Source organism: Varanus komodoensis, unplaced genomic scaffold, assembly GCF_004798865.1.
Source record: "Varanus komodoensis strain SLA01 unplaced genomic scaffold, ASM479886v1 scaffold49, whole genome shotgun sequence".
Taxonomy (NCBI): Eukaryota; Metazoa; Chordata; class Lepidosauria; order Squamata; family Varanidae; genus Varanus; species Varanus komodoensis.
Window position 1 is genome coordinate 3558750 of NW_025336072.1, and position 12349 is coordinate 3571098.

At 40.7% G+C, this 12349-nt stretch overlaps 1 protein-coding gene across 1 annotated transcript in view; it reads right to left on the reverse strand.

Annotated features, from left to right (window-relative positions):
* The window catches only part of CUNH10orf90 (chromosome unknown C10orf90 homolog), a 125543-nt gene that overhangs the window by 70554 nt on the left and 42640 nt on the right, over positions 1-12349 (reverse strand). Inside the window, exon 2 of the mRNA XM_044445663.1 lies at positions 5338-5432. Coding sequence (XP_044301598.1) covers positions 5338-5432 — 95 coding nt within the window. The remainder of the gene's footprint in view (positions 1-5337; positions 5433-12349) is intronic.

Sequence of the window (12349 nt, forward strand, 5' to 3'; positions counted from 1 at the left end):
TTAAGGCTGTTTACTCTGCGTTAAGCAATGGTAAATTAGTATTTGGTAACTCTGTATTGTTACCCATTTATTTACAGAAGTTATCCTCATTGTCTTTTAACTGGAGCACTGCCTACAAGCAGATGTTCTGGGTAACACCCACCTCTCCATGTACAGTGGTACCTTGGCTCACAAAATGAATCCGTTCCATGACTCTGGTCGCGACCCAAATTGGTCGTGAGCCAAGTCAAATTTCCCCATAAGGTTCAATGTAAATAAGTTTAGTCCGTTCTGTAACCATTTTTTTTAATCTCAAAAAATTGAAACAAAGTGACAAACAACAACAAAGATTACGGCCATCCCCATCCCCACCCCCAACCCAGCATGTCTGTGATTGCTCCCGTCTTCCCTGCATGAGTGGCCGTGCTGGGGGACGGGGAGACAGGCACGATCACAGGCGCGCTCGGGGGGGGGAGATGGGCGCGATCATGGGTGCGCTGGGGGGAAGACGGGCACGCCCGCGATTGTTACTCAGTGCAGAATTCGCGACCTGAGGCAAAATTTTTGTGAAATTTCTGTTCGCAACCCAATTTAGTCGTGAACTGAGGCATTCATGAGCCGAGGTACCACTGTATACTCATAAGAATCATTCTGAATCATTGGCTTTGCATGCCAATACTCCCCCTAGTGATGACCCAGAAGATAGTGTGGTGCTAAGGAAGATGCCACTGCCAATGCGTAGTTACCCAAGAATAACCAGTTTGAAGACCATAAAGCTAGAAATAGTCAAAGGCAGAACAAGGGGAAGACCAACCTACTAGACTTTCCATGAAAGTATTGAATAATAAAGTATAAAGTTAATTCCATGAAGGAAAGCACAGCCTTGAGTTTATAAAAGCTGAGTTTATAGAGCTGTCAAGGACAGGTCATTGTGAAGGGCATTCATGCATTGGGACAGAATAAGTCAGATGACCTGACAGCATTTAACGAATTAGGTAACAAGAGGCCGAAGTCTGCATAACATGGAAGCATGCAACTGCTGACTGACCAACAGCATCCAATGTGGATCACACACTGTTAGCATCACTGGCACTGGCCAGTGATGATCAATCAGCAGCCATGTGACTTGAATACTGAGGACATGATGGCAGCCAAGTCCCTGTCTTGGCTGCCATAAGGCAAACCACCATGGATGCACAACTCTTGGGTCACAGGCAGATCTTGGCTGTGGACTGTACAGCCATCACCTACTTTTGTCCATGGCAAGCTGATCAACTGAATTTAAGAAAGAGACTGCTGCTATTAGCAGTGTGGGACAGCGAAAAGGAATGGGGACAGGAGGAGAGGCATTCTTCAGTTCTAAGCAGTAAACCTCCTTGTTCTTATATCTGAATTTAAACACTCTGCTCTTTAAATACTTTTAAAATTTAAAGGGATTTAAACTTTAAATATCCATAGTTTTGAATTTTTAAAGAGCAAGGTATTTAAAGATTAAATGCCTTTATCACTCTTATATCTGATCACTGATTGGAGACGAGTACAGGTTTTTTCCTGCTTAAAGACTGCCCACCCTTAATGAACCTAATCCAGACTGCATGTTTTGCATGCCTGAAAGAGGTTCCACTGGGGCTTACATCTGAGCAGACATGCAAAGCACTGCACTGTGCTTTGCATGCTTGGTGGTGAAATGTTCAAATTGTGTTTGTGGCTCCTCAACAAGCCCCAAATGTTGCCCCCAGGGTTGAAAAGGCAGTGCATCCCTGAAGGGCACAGTCTAAGGCAAAGGAATGCCCTCCTCTGTTATCATTTTTTTCTTCAATTTATATCCTGCCTTTTTCCTACAAAGGGCTCAAGGCAGCTTACATCATTCTCCTCCTCCATCTTATCCCCACAACAACCCTGTGAGGTAGGTTGGGCTGAGAGTCTGTGACTGGCCCAAAGTCACCCAGTTGGCTCCATGGCTGAGCGGGGACTAGAACCCAGATTGCCTGAGTCCCAGTCCCATGCCCTTAACCACTACACCACACTGGTTCTCCATTTGGTGACAGAAACCACTTCTTGCACATGGTGCTACATCACCAAATATGAAGATTGTGCTCTTAGTGGGCTGTGCCGCCTCTGAACGCAAGTCAGCTTCAGCTTTTAGGATGCAGAACATATGGTCCAGTACAGGGGGTGGGAGGGTGGATGCTATGGAAGAACATCACTCTTTGACCTTTCAGCTAATTATGGGCAAAAAGGAAAGTCAAATCCAAAAGAGTAAGCATACCTTAAACAATTGCATTTGGAGCTCGAGCTGGTTTCTAATTTGTACCAGAGAAACTTTCCATGAGAAAAAGCTAGAGAGGAGGAAAGCTGTTTAGGAAGCTGTTCCAGTTCTCTGTTTCCTCCCAACAAGGCAAGAACAAAGCCAAAATACCCTGGCTTGATATGTTAATTGTTTATGGGTCAGATTCATTTGTCAGAACTAAGCAATAATACTGGGCTTTGTAACAATTCCATTTTTATAAGCTGGTATAACAACAGAGCTTTTACTGATGCTGATACCTTCTATTGCCTAGAACATTTCCTCCTCTTCAAATGTCTTCATTTGCCAAACAATTTCTACCTAGTCTGTCTGAGCTTCTAGATAATCTTGCAGCTAGAAAACCTCCCAGCTGGCAACTAATACAAGGAATTTGGGACTTTGTCTGGTTTCCTGCCAGGGAACAGCTACTCTGCCTTTACTGCTTGTTAGACTTTCTGCTTGAACTTTCTAGCAACTGAACTAATAGACCACCCTTCCCCTGGATTTGTCATCCATTCTGGCTGACAAGGTTTATTGCACCTGGCACTGCTGAAACCTTCTCTGATGCTGCTGTTCTTATAGATTGTGATTTATTGTTTTCCATGAACTGAGTGCCTTTGTCTTTAATTATTCAGAAAGCCTTCCGGTCAGGACTATCAATGACAATTGTTTTGTATTAACACCCATACATTAGAAATTTTGAGTGCAGACTCTGTTGTTGGACCAGAGCTCCAGCAGTTTGCATGAATGTCTCACCTTGTCTGATTATGGGAGTACTGTCTGAACCAGAAGCCCTCTTCATTAAGAGGTCTGTGTGGGGGAGGGGGACTTCTTTACTACCCAGGACTCCTTTTTGTCTAATTCCTCAATCCCTGGACTTAGTTAAACTTGTAAATCAACAATGTGAGTTCCTGAATTATGAAACATTTCCAATAATGTGGGATTGTGCCTAGCCATGATTTATTTCTGTATCCTTGAACCTGAGTTAGCCCGGAGATTCTGTTCCTGGAAATTTTGCTTCTGGGACTATTTTTTATCACCTAGGGTTGTTTGACCTAGTTTCTTCTTGAATTCCTGCACTGGTGTGGAGCCCTGCCATTTAACAATCCTGTCAAATTCCTCCAGGAGCAGGGACTTTGCCTAACTACAACTATTCTTTTGTCTCAGCCTGCTTTTTAGAATGTTTCTATTTTTGCCCAGGAATCTAGTCTGTATTTGACTTATGAAGTACAGCCTATTCTTTAATCCTGTGTTATAAACCTAGATCCTTAAATGCTTTGAAACCCTAATGTTTTTTCTAAGAATTACATTTTTGACTATGATTATGTACTTGCTTCTGGATCACTCCTTAATCTAAGCCAAGGCCATTAGCTTTTGAGTTAATTGATCTGTAACTTGAAAAATTAAAGATCAACTTCTGAAAAGTGATCTATGTCACCTGTTTCATAAAACTGAATTACTGAATCTATGTCTCTGCCATCCTGTCCTACAAAGAAGAAGCTAGGCCCAACCAGTAGTAAGGCTGCTAGCAGGTAACTGATCTAGCACTCACATGAATAAAGGCTGACTTTGTGCAGTTTCCCAGTTGGCTGAAGCATTTAGAAACTTTCTCTGAGGGACAGATAAATGGCAAGGTGATTTTCGACCTATTCACTTGCTTTGCTACCCAAGGAACCTGTCTCAGCCTGTACAAGTCAGGATGAGCAACATAATTATTTCATCTCCAGTGATCCTTTAAGAAGAAAACAGGAGATGGGGGAAGGCATGAAGAGAGGAGATGGAGGACTGCTGTGAGCTTCTGATGCATTTATATACTACCTTAAGCCAACTGTGAAGACAGATCTCCCTTTGGCCTTGAAAAGATTACTGGTGAATCCTTGTTGTGTGGTGGAGCTGTGCATCAGTATAGCTGCAGGTGCACTTTGCCAAAGTTTTGCATCAGCACAATAGTTAAGTATTTAAAGCATTTGCCCCATTCTTCAGCTGACAAGGTGAATCACCTTACATGTGATAAATAAGAACAAGAACTATGATGATGATGATGATCATTATTTTCAAAAAAGGCCATTCAAATTAGTGATTATTTTTTCTTGTTCTTCTTTCATTCTTGCTCAGAAGAAGCTTGATATTAATTGCTTCTGCTGAAAGGTGGAAGGACACAATACTAGAGAAGCAGCAACAGCAGAGGGCAATTATAGTACTTAACCCGGCTGGTTCCTTCTTTTTCTCCTGATCTGCAGGACACTTGGAACAGCACTGAATGTTACAGTTGTGCTTCTACTGTGTATGTTGCACCAGTGGCACCCATCACGAGTGCAACAAGAAAGGGGGCAGAATGTTTGTTTTCAAATTGGGACAAATTAATAGAGGTTCTTCTGCAAGATCAGTTGACCTGTTCCATTTTGGCTTGTTTCCAGTCACTCTAGAAGCACTAGCTTCCTGTTGTACCTGTGGTGGGTCCCATGATCACCCAGATTAGAATAGCCTAGGAAAGAAGCAGGCAGCAGTTCCAGTTGTACCAGTGTAATTGTGTATGAAAGGACAAGTACACAAGTTTTTTTGTGTTTAATACTATACGTTATTTGCTTTGCATCTGCCATGGAGCTGAGCTCTAAAGGCTACCTCAGAACTGTCTTTGAGAAAAGAGAAGACTCCTCATGATAAAATGCCATTGTTGGAATTTGAACCTTAGAAGATTTTGTGCAACATGGTGAACCCATCAGCTTTGTTTATCTGCAAGGTATGTCATGCTCTGGAAAATCTGCAAAGTCCCCCTTACTTGCAATATTGGGCCAGTGATGTTTTTCAAGAATGTGTTTTTTCTTTCAAGCATATCTAGTGTTTTATCTTTCCCAACAACATGGAAAATTTATGAATTAATGAATATGCTGCCTACAAAACTGTAACATCTTAGCTGCCACTTTACTTGGACTTTTTTTGCTGAGCAAGTAAAATCTGACTAAACACAAAACAAATAGCAACATGCTGCATACAGATAAATGATAGTTTTTTAACTATGCATTTGGCTTACGGGGGCTAAATTGAAGCTGCTACTGCTTTTTTTCCTTTACCTTTGTGAAGCCTGACTCTTTCGTTGCTGTTCTATTATAATGAACAGGTCTGCTTGCTTCCCAAGAGTCAGCTCCATACTGATTTCCTCTTTTTCCTAGAAAAGAGGAGAAAAGATAGCAAGTTCCTTGCAATAACATAAGAGTACAGCAAAAGAAAAAAATGTTCATTTCCAGACAGAAGAGTGCCATTGACTGGCAGACATGATCTGACAGGCATTTGTCTCAGAAATTGTGGAATCTCTTTGCTCATATGTGAAGTAGTTAGAATCCCACTGGGAAGCCTCTGTGGTCATTTCTAAGTGAGTAAGGAGATTCTTTTTTCTTAAAAGTTTCTCAGTGGATGGGCTTTGTTTCAAGGTTTGTGCCTGAATAATAATGTAACTGGAAACATGAAGTTGCTTTATGCTTGTCAGAGCTTTACAGTGCAGTCTAAGATGTGTCTAGTCAGAAGTAAGGCCCTCTGCTTTTAATTAGACTTACTCCCAGGTAAGCGTATATAGGATCACAGTCCATCAAGGACAGTGTTTTATGCTGTTCTCTGCAAGGGCTCTTGCACAGAGGAGTGCTGCCTTAAACCTCAACATCTCCATCTCCTGCGCAAAGGAAAGGAAGTCTGGAACCTTCTCTCTATAAAGCATATGCACTGCTATGGAGCCCCAGTCCTTACTTTCACCTCATCCAAAGGCTCTTCCAGGTTAAACTGATTTGCAACCACACCTATTTCCCCCCTCACCCTACTGTATGCAACATTGCTGAATTGCTTGCAGTTGTTTCAGAATCTTATCTTTACCATGAAAAGTCAATTTACCATTTCATCTTCTTTGAGTTGTATCCTGTGTTAGTCCTACTAAGCTGTAATGAAATGAATGGCAGCTAAGCTAAACTAACATTGGAAGCAACCCATTGTTTGAAGAACCCATTTCTACGGTGTCAGTTCACTTGCAGTGTAGTCTGTATATAACAGGGAAAATGAATAGTTGAGTCAATATCAGGGCTGCACTGAGATCAGTCAGTTCCTTGAAGCCCTCTAATCCTGAACATGTAGTCCTAAATCCATCCTCTGCATTACCTAAATCTGGAGCATCCCAGCATAAATTGTAAGAAACTGAATCTTGACTAGACTATTTATAAACTCTTTCAATAGTATGAAAAGTATGGCATAATTTTAAACAATTTTCCTAAGGTGGCAGACTTGGGCAACTTATTTTAGATGCCTCGGGCAGCAAACATTTAAGGTATTATTGCTGACAGATACCCCAGTGGAGGGAAAGGAACTTGTGGGATTCTTTTCTGGGGTTCCAAATTAGTTTGGTTGGCCTTGTGTGGGAGGAATGGGATTTCCTGCTTCCCCTCAGGGAGAAAATGGCTTGGTCCAACTCTGCTGGTGTGCAATAATATTCATAACTACCTACTGATAGTTCCCCAGTATGAAGTTAATCTTGATACAGGAAAGAGAACATATGATGTGAGCCTCCAAATCTGTATCTGGGATTCATGGGAGGCAAACAATAAATTACTTAATCCTCTATTGCTTTTGTTTCCCATTATTGAATCTACAATCTCCATGGAAAACTAAGCTACCTTATGGCACAGCTCTGCACTGCTCTTAAGGATACTCTGTGAATACTAACGATCCTGTACTCCAAGTCTGTCTACATATTTCTCAGTCTGTCAGATGTTTAGAAGTCTTGGGGTACTTTATAAATAATAAAAGCCATGCGGGGAGAGTAGAAGCTCACCTTCATAGGTTTCATGGATCATATTTCACTTAAGATTTAGAAACCACACAAGAAAATAAACAGAAGATGTAAAGGAAGTTGAATAGTCACCGTTAAAGAACCTGGATGCCTCTGAATAGATAATACAGTCCTTCAGCCTTTTACTACTCTGGCTGAAGCATATCAGTGAGTCCTGATGTAGGATAGAATGTTTATTCTACATGTTACCATGACACTTAAGCAAATATTCCATTTTCAGAACTAGAAAATGGTAATAATGGGCAATCACTTTGGTTTGGCTTTTCTGTCTCACAAAACTTTTACAGCAGACAGTCAGGCCTCAGAGCTAGAAAGTCAAACTGTATCTGAACTGAAACCTGAACTAAATCACTTCTCCATCTCTCCGATTACTATATTTAGTATATCAGACAAAGGAACTGGTAGCCCAACACATCCAGAAGGCCACAGCTCCCATCATCCCTCATCACTGGCTATGTTGCTTATGGCTGATGGGAGTCACAGTACAATAACATCTGGATAGCCAAAACTTTCTCACCCCTGCAGTATATTCATACATTAATCAATATTAAAATGTACTCCCACTTAATTCAGGCATGAGAACATAATCTTATGGACAATTAGGAATAAGCACCATCACTTCCAAGTAAATATGTATACTGCTGCACTGCAAGTCTTTTTTTTTTTTTAAATGGAGCTAGGTCTAACTCCATTTCCGCCCCCAATCAGAACTTGAACCAGTATTTGAAAGTCTATGTTGATGCATAGATGAAAACTCAGATCACTAATTCATACAAAATAATCAACCTGCGAGTTCAGAAATACTTTTTAAAAATGTGCTGAAACTCACTTGCCCTTCTTAGATTAATCATGGCTATATAAAATATTTCTGATAGTTTGCATATATATATTGAGTGTATTCAGTTTCTGTACTGTATTCCCTTTATGAGTCAGAAAACCATGCATAGGAGTCTTGCTGCTTTAAAGTGTGAAAGCCACAGTAGCATAATATGAGGATAAAACCTCATGGAAGAACAGGGGGACAAAATTTTTGTGTGTGCACTCTCTCGTGTTGTAACGCTCATGTCTCTATGTTGTTAAAACTTTTAGTTGCTAATGTGGACATAAAGGCCAGCAGCTACTTATTATAAAGTGACTTCCAATATCACCCACATGGGCCTACAGTGGAGTTCTAGACAGCACAGGTATAGTCCCAGTGTTCAAACTCTGATGCAGAGGAGAACTGGGCATCATGGAAAGGAAAAATGTGCACCAGTGAGAAAGTGAAGTGATTGTTTTAATTGTAAACTCCACATGTTTTCCTCAATCATATTACATCTTTCAAACAACAAGTAATAATCCAGGATTAACATACAATTTCCCTGTTTGTCCATATTCTCACCCCTCATCACTGCATGTCCCTATATAGTGTTTTCCGCCTAATATGTCTGACCATCTGGTATTAAGATTAACTAGAATATCATAGTAACATTAAACTGCTGAATTAAGGCTTAGGCCAGTGGCTATTTCTGGCTTTTCCAGGACACAAGCTGAAGCACTTCAAAAGTGTGCAGAATCAGTTTGAGCCGAAACAAAACAAAACAAAAAACAAAATAAAATAAAATAAAATAAAATAAAACAAAAAGAGTCTGCCTGCTATGGCTACCCAGATCCTTGAGATGCTGCTTTAGCATTTAGCGTGCCTACTTCATCAGGATTGGATAGTTGCTTGGTCAACTTAGGGAGGTCCAGTATGCAAATTAGAATTCCTGATTGAGTCTTCTCTCTGCCTTAAAGCAAGATTGGCACACCAACAAATGTTACAGATTTGTTTGTGTGGTGCAAGCAGCCGTCTTTCAGAATATAAGTGAATGATCATGTCCCAACTGCCTACATGACAAGGAGTCGATACATTAAAACAAATGGAATCACTTGTAGCAAAAGAATATGAGAAAGACCTTTCCTTCCCCCAGTACTATAGCTCTAAAATTAGGAATTTTACTCTCTCTTGAACTTGAGGCCTGGCATGTTCCTTAGAGCAGTGGTCCCAACCTGTTTGGCACCAGGGACCAGTTTCATGGAAGACAATTTTTCCAAAGATGGCGGTGGTGGTGGTTTCAGGATGATTCAAGGGCATTACAGTGGTGTCTCATACTTCGAATATAATTCGTTTCAAGAGGCCATTTGAACTCTGAATTGTTTGAAGTCTGAATTAATTTTTCCTATTAGAAATAACAGAAAGTGAAAGTTCTCAGACCCTAAACAATACCCATTTTGATAAATTTAAACATCAAATATAGCCTCCTGAAATGGATTAAGCTTGAGATTACATATGAGATGTTATAAAAAACAGTGGATGTTTAAATTTTAAAAAAATTACAATAAAAGACACATTGCCATTAATCCCCCTCAAATGCTCCCCCTTGCTTCAAACACACTTTCCCCATCGTTCTTGAGTATCTTTAGTTGCACTCAGGGCTGCCTCGATATCCTGAATCAATTCAAGCCGAATGGGATTCAAGACAAGACACTGAGACAGAGTGTCTTTTATTGCAATATATTTTTTTCAACTTGGGCACACAATCGATGTTTTTGCTGCAACTGCATTTTTTTCACTTTGCTCACAGTTCAAATTTAGAAGCATTGTTCAAATTGCAGTGAACTCTAAATCATTCGAAGTTAGAGTCTTGCTGTGTGGGTTGGTTCTTAACAGGCCAGAGACCGGTACCGGGGGGGGGGGGGATGGGGGTCAGGGACCCCTGCCTTGGAGGAACTTTTTACCTCAGTTTCAGGCAGCAGGAGGAAAAGGACAATTCTAGATAGTCAGTGGTAAGGGAAAGTTGACTCTTCATCTACTAAATATTATCTCCTTTGGTAATAGTAAAAGGAGAATTAATGCAGGGTAAGCTTTGAGCAGGGAAACCTCTGGTTCAAATTTCACCTTAATCAGAAAACCCCTGCCAAAAAAATGAAACCTTGAAATAAGTATGTACAATAACAGAGACACCAAATAAAGAAAACAAAGGCATGTTTTTCTCCCTTAGGATGCTGTCTGGGTGTTCTGCTTCTGTTCTAAAGAACCTCAGGAGATTCATGCATGGGTCTTGCACATCTTGAAGCAAAAGCTAACTGCCTGCAGAGATGATTATAGGATCTAACATGAAACAGACAAATGAACTCTTTTCAGCTATCAAAAAGCCAGAAGTTGCAAATCCTTTACAGGAGGCACAATAAGGGGCTGAGCTCCTATCAGGGGACTACCAAGAATATTATTGGTTTCCATCCTATAGAAGGTCCTCAGTAGAAAGAAATGCCACATTATATTCTGCAGTGCCATCTCCCTTTATGCTTATTTAATAGAATGAACAACCCTCTTTGCATAAAGAAATAAAATACCAGCAATATATCAGGCATCCCAGAACTCGGATAAAAGTAGCTAGTTTTTCTTTTTGTATATTTGTTTTAAGCGTGCTTTGGTTACTTCCTCATGCAAGTAGACTTACTTAAGCCTAAAAACAGAAGGTGAAATGGAAAAAGAACTTCAATGTGGGGATAAAGCCGAAAATAGTTTTACTTTGACCAGCTTGTGGAGATTAACAGCCAAACCTGTTACATGCAAACAGGGCAGTTGCTCCTTCTGAGCTTGAAAGGATTCTTCAGGAAGTGATTTGGAGTGAAAAAGCAGCATAGAGAAGTACTTTAACCATTACTCCTAGCCATTTTCCTCCTCCAAATAATACAACTGTAACTTTTCAAATATTTTTGAAAGGCAATCTGGGGGGGAAAAAGGAGATCTGAGTTCTAGCCCTCACTCAGCCAAGAAGTTCACTGGCAGACCTTGGGCCACTCATTGACTTTTAGCCTAAGCTATTTCACAGGGTTGTGTGGATAAAATGGAGAGAGGATAATGTAAGCTGCTCTGGATTCCCTGCAGGGGAAACAGTAAGATTTAAATAAATAAAATTAATATGAAAAGAAGCAATAGTGATGGACGAGGAAAATGTTAAGGACTACTTCTTCCCCATATACTTAACCAGTCCCAATCCCACCCTACTCACTATGGCTTTTTTTTTTTTTTTTTAAAGGGGTACTGTCACGTATATTTTCATATATTGGATAGATTTAACAAAAGGAAACGCAGAGTAAAATACATTCCACCTATTCAGCTTCTATTCAAACACATTAGGACAGTTCCTGAAGTGCAACTGTACACTTGGGAAGAATAATGCAACACAGGAACTTGAAGGACACCATGTTTTTAAATAGGTTATTTTAAAAGAAAACTCACGGAAAGGGATTTGTTTCTCTAAAATGCCATAGTAAGTTATCAAAGTTTACTTTTAGGAAACTAGATCTGTGAATCTGATGCACAGATTTCAGATACAATAAGCAATCTTTGATAATTTAGTATGGTCTCTGCTCTATGTGTATACAGAAAGATGAATTTGGGACCCAGTTAGCCCATGCAAAAATAAGCTTGGAAAAGAACACAGGTAGACAGGACAGGAATCCATGCATCTTCTTAATTCTGATAAAGAGTGCAGCATAATAGGAGCATATTAGTACTTTATCTTGTTGAGAATTAATAGAGTAAGCTCCAGTCTCTGAAGATACTAGCACTAAAGTTGCAGGAATATTTCAGACTTTGTGGTTTGCATGAAGAAGGTCCCATGTTCAGTCCCTGGCATTTCTAGGTAGGGTTTGGAAAGAGCCCTGCCTGAAACACTGAAGAGCTGCCATCACGAATGTAGACAGTACTAAACTAAACAGACCAGTGGCCTGACCAAGCAAAAGTATGCTTCCTGCATTCCTTGTGTGCATTAGTGCTTCACAGCCTTATTATAACTATATTGCACCAAGGGATGTGTGAATCAGCAAAATCTGAGCTCAACAAAAATAGTCAGGTTACTTACCTGTACCTGTCGTTCTTCGAGTGGTCATCTGTGCAGTCACACATAATGGGTGCTGCACCTGCGCAGAGCCTGTTGCCGGCCAGAATACCCAAGCTGCAACGGTTTTTGGCAGGAACTCCGCACCCCTCCCCCTTGGTGCTATATAAGGCAGAGCGTCCACCATTTTCCTCAGTCTCTGGAGACTGGTAAATCATCCCCTAGCGGAGCGTACCACTCATCAGAGAAGTCACTAGAAAGAAAGACTACTGTCCCGTCCCTCAACACCTAGTGGGGCCGGAGGGCAGGTTGTGTGACTGCACAGATGACCACTCGAAGAACGACAGTTACAAGTAAGTAACCTGACTTTCTTCTTCATGGTCTCTG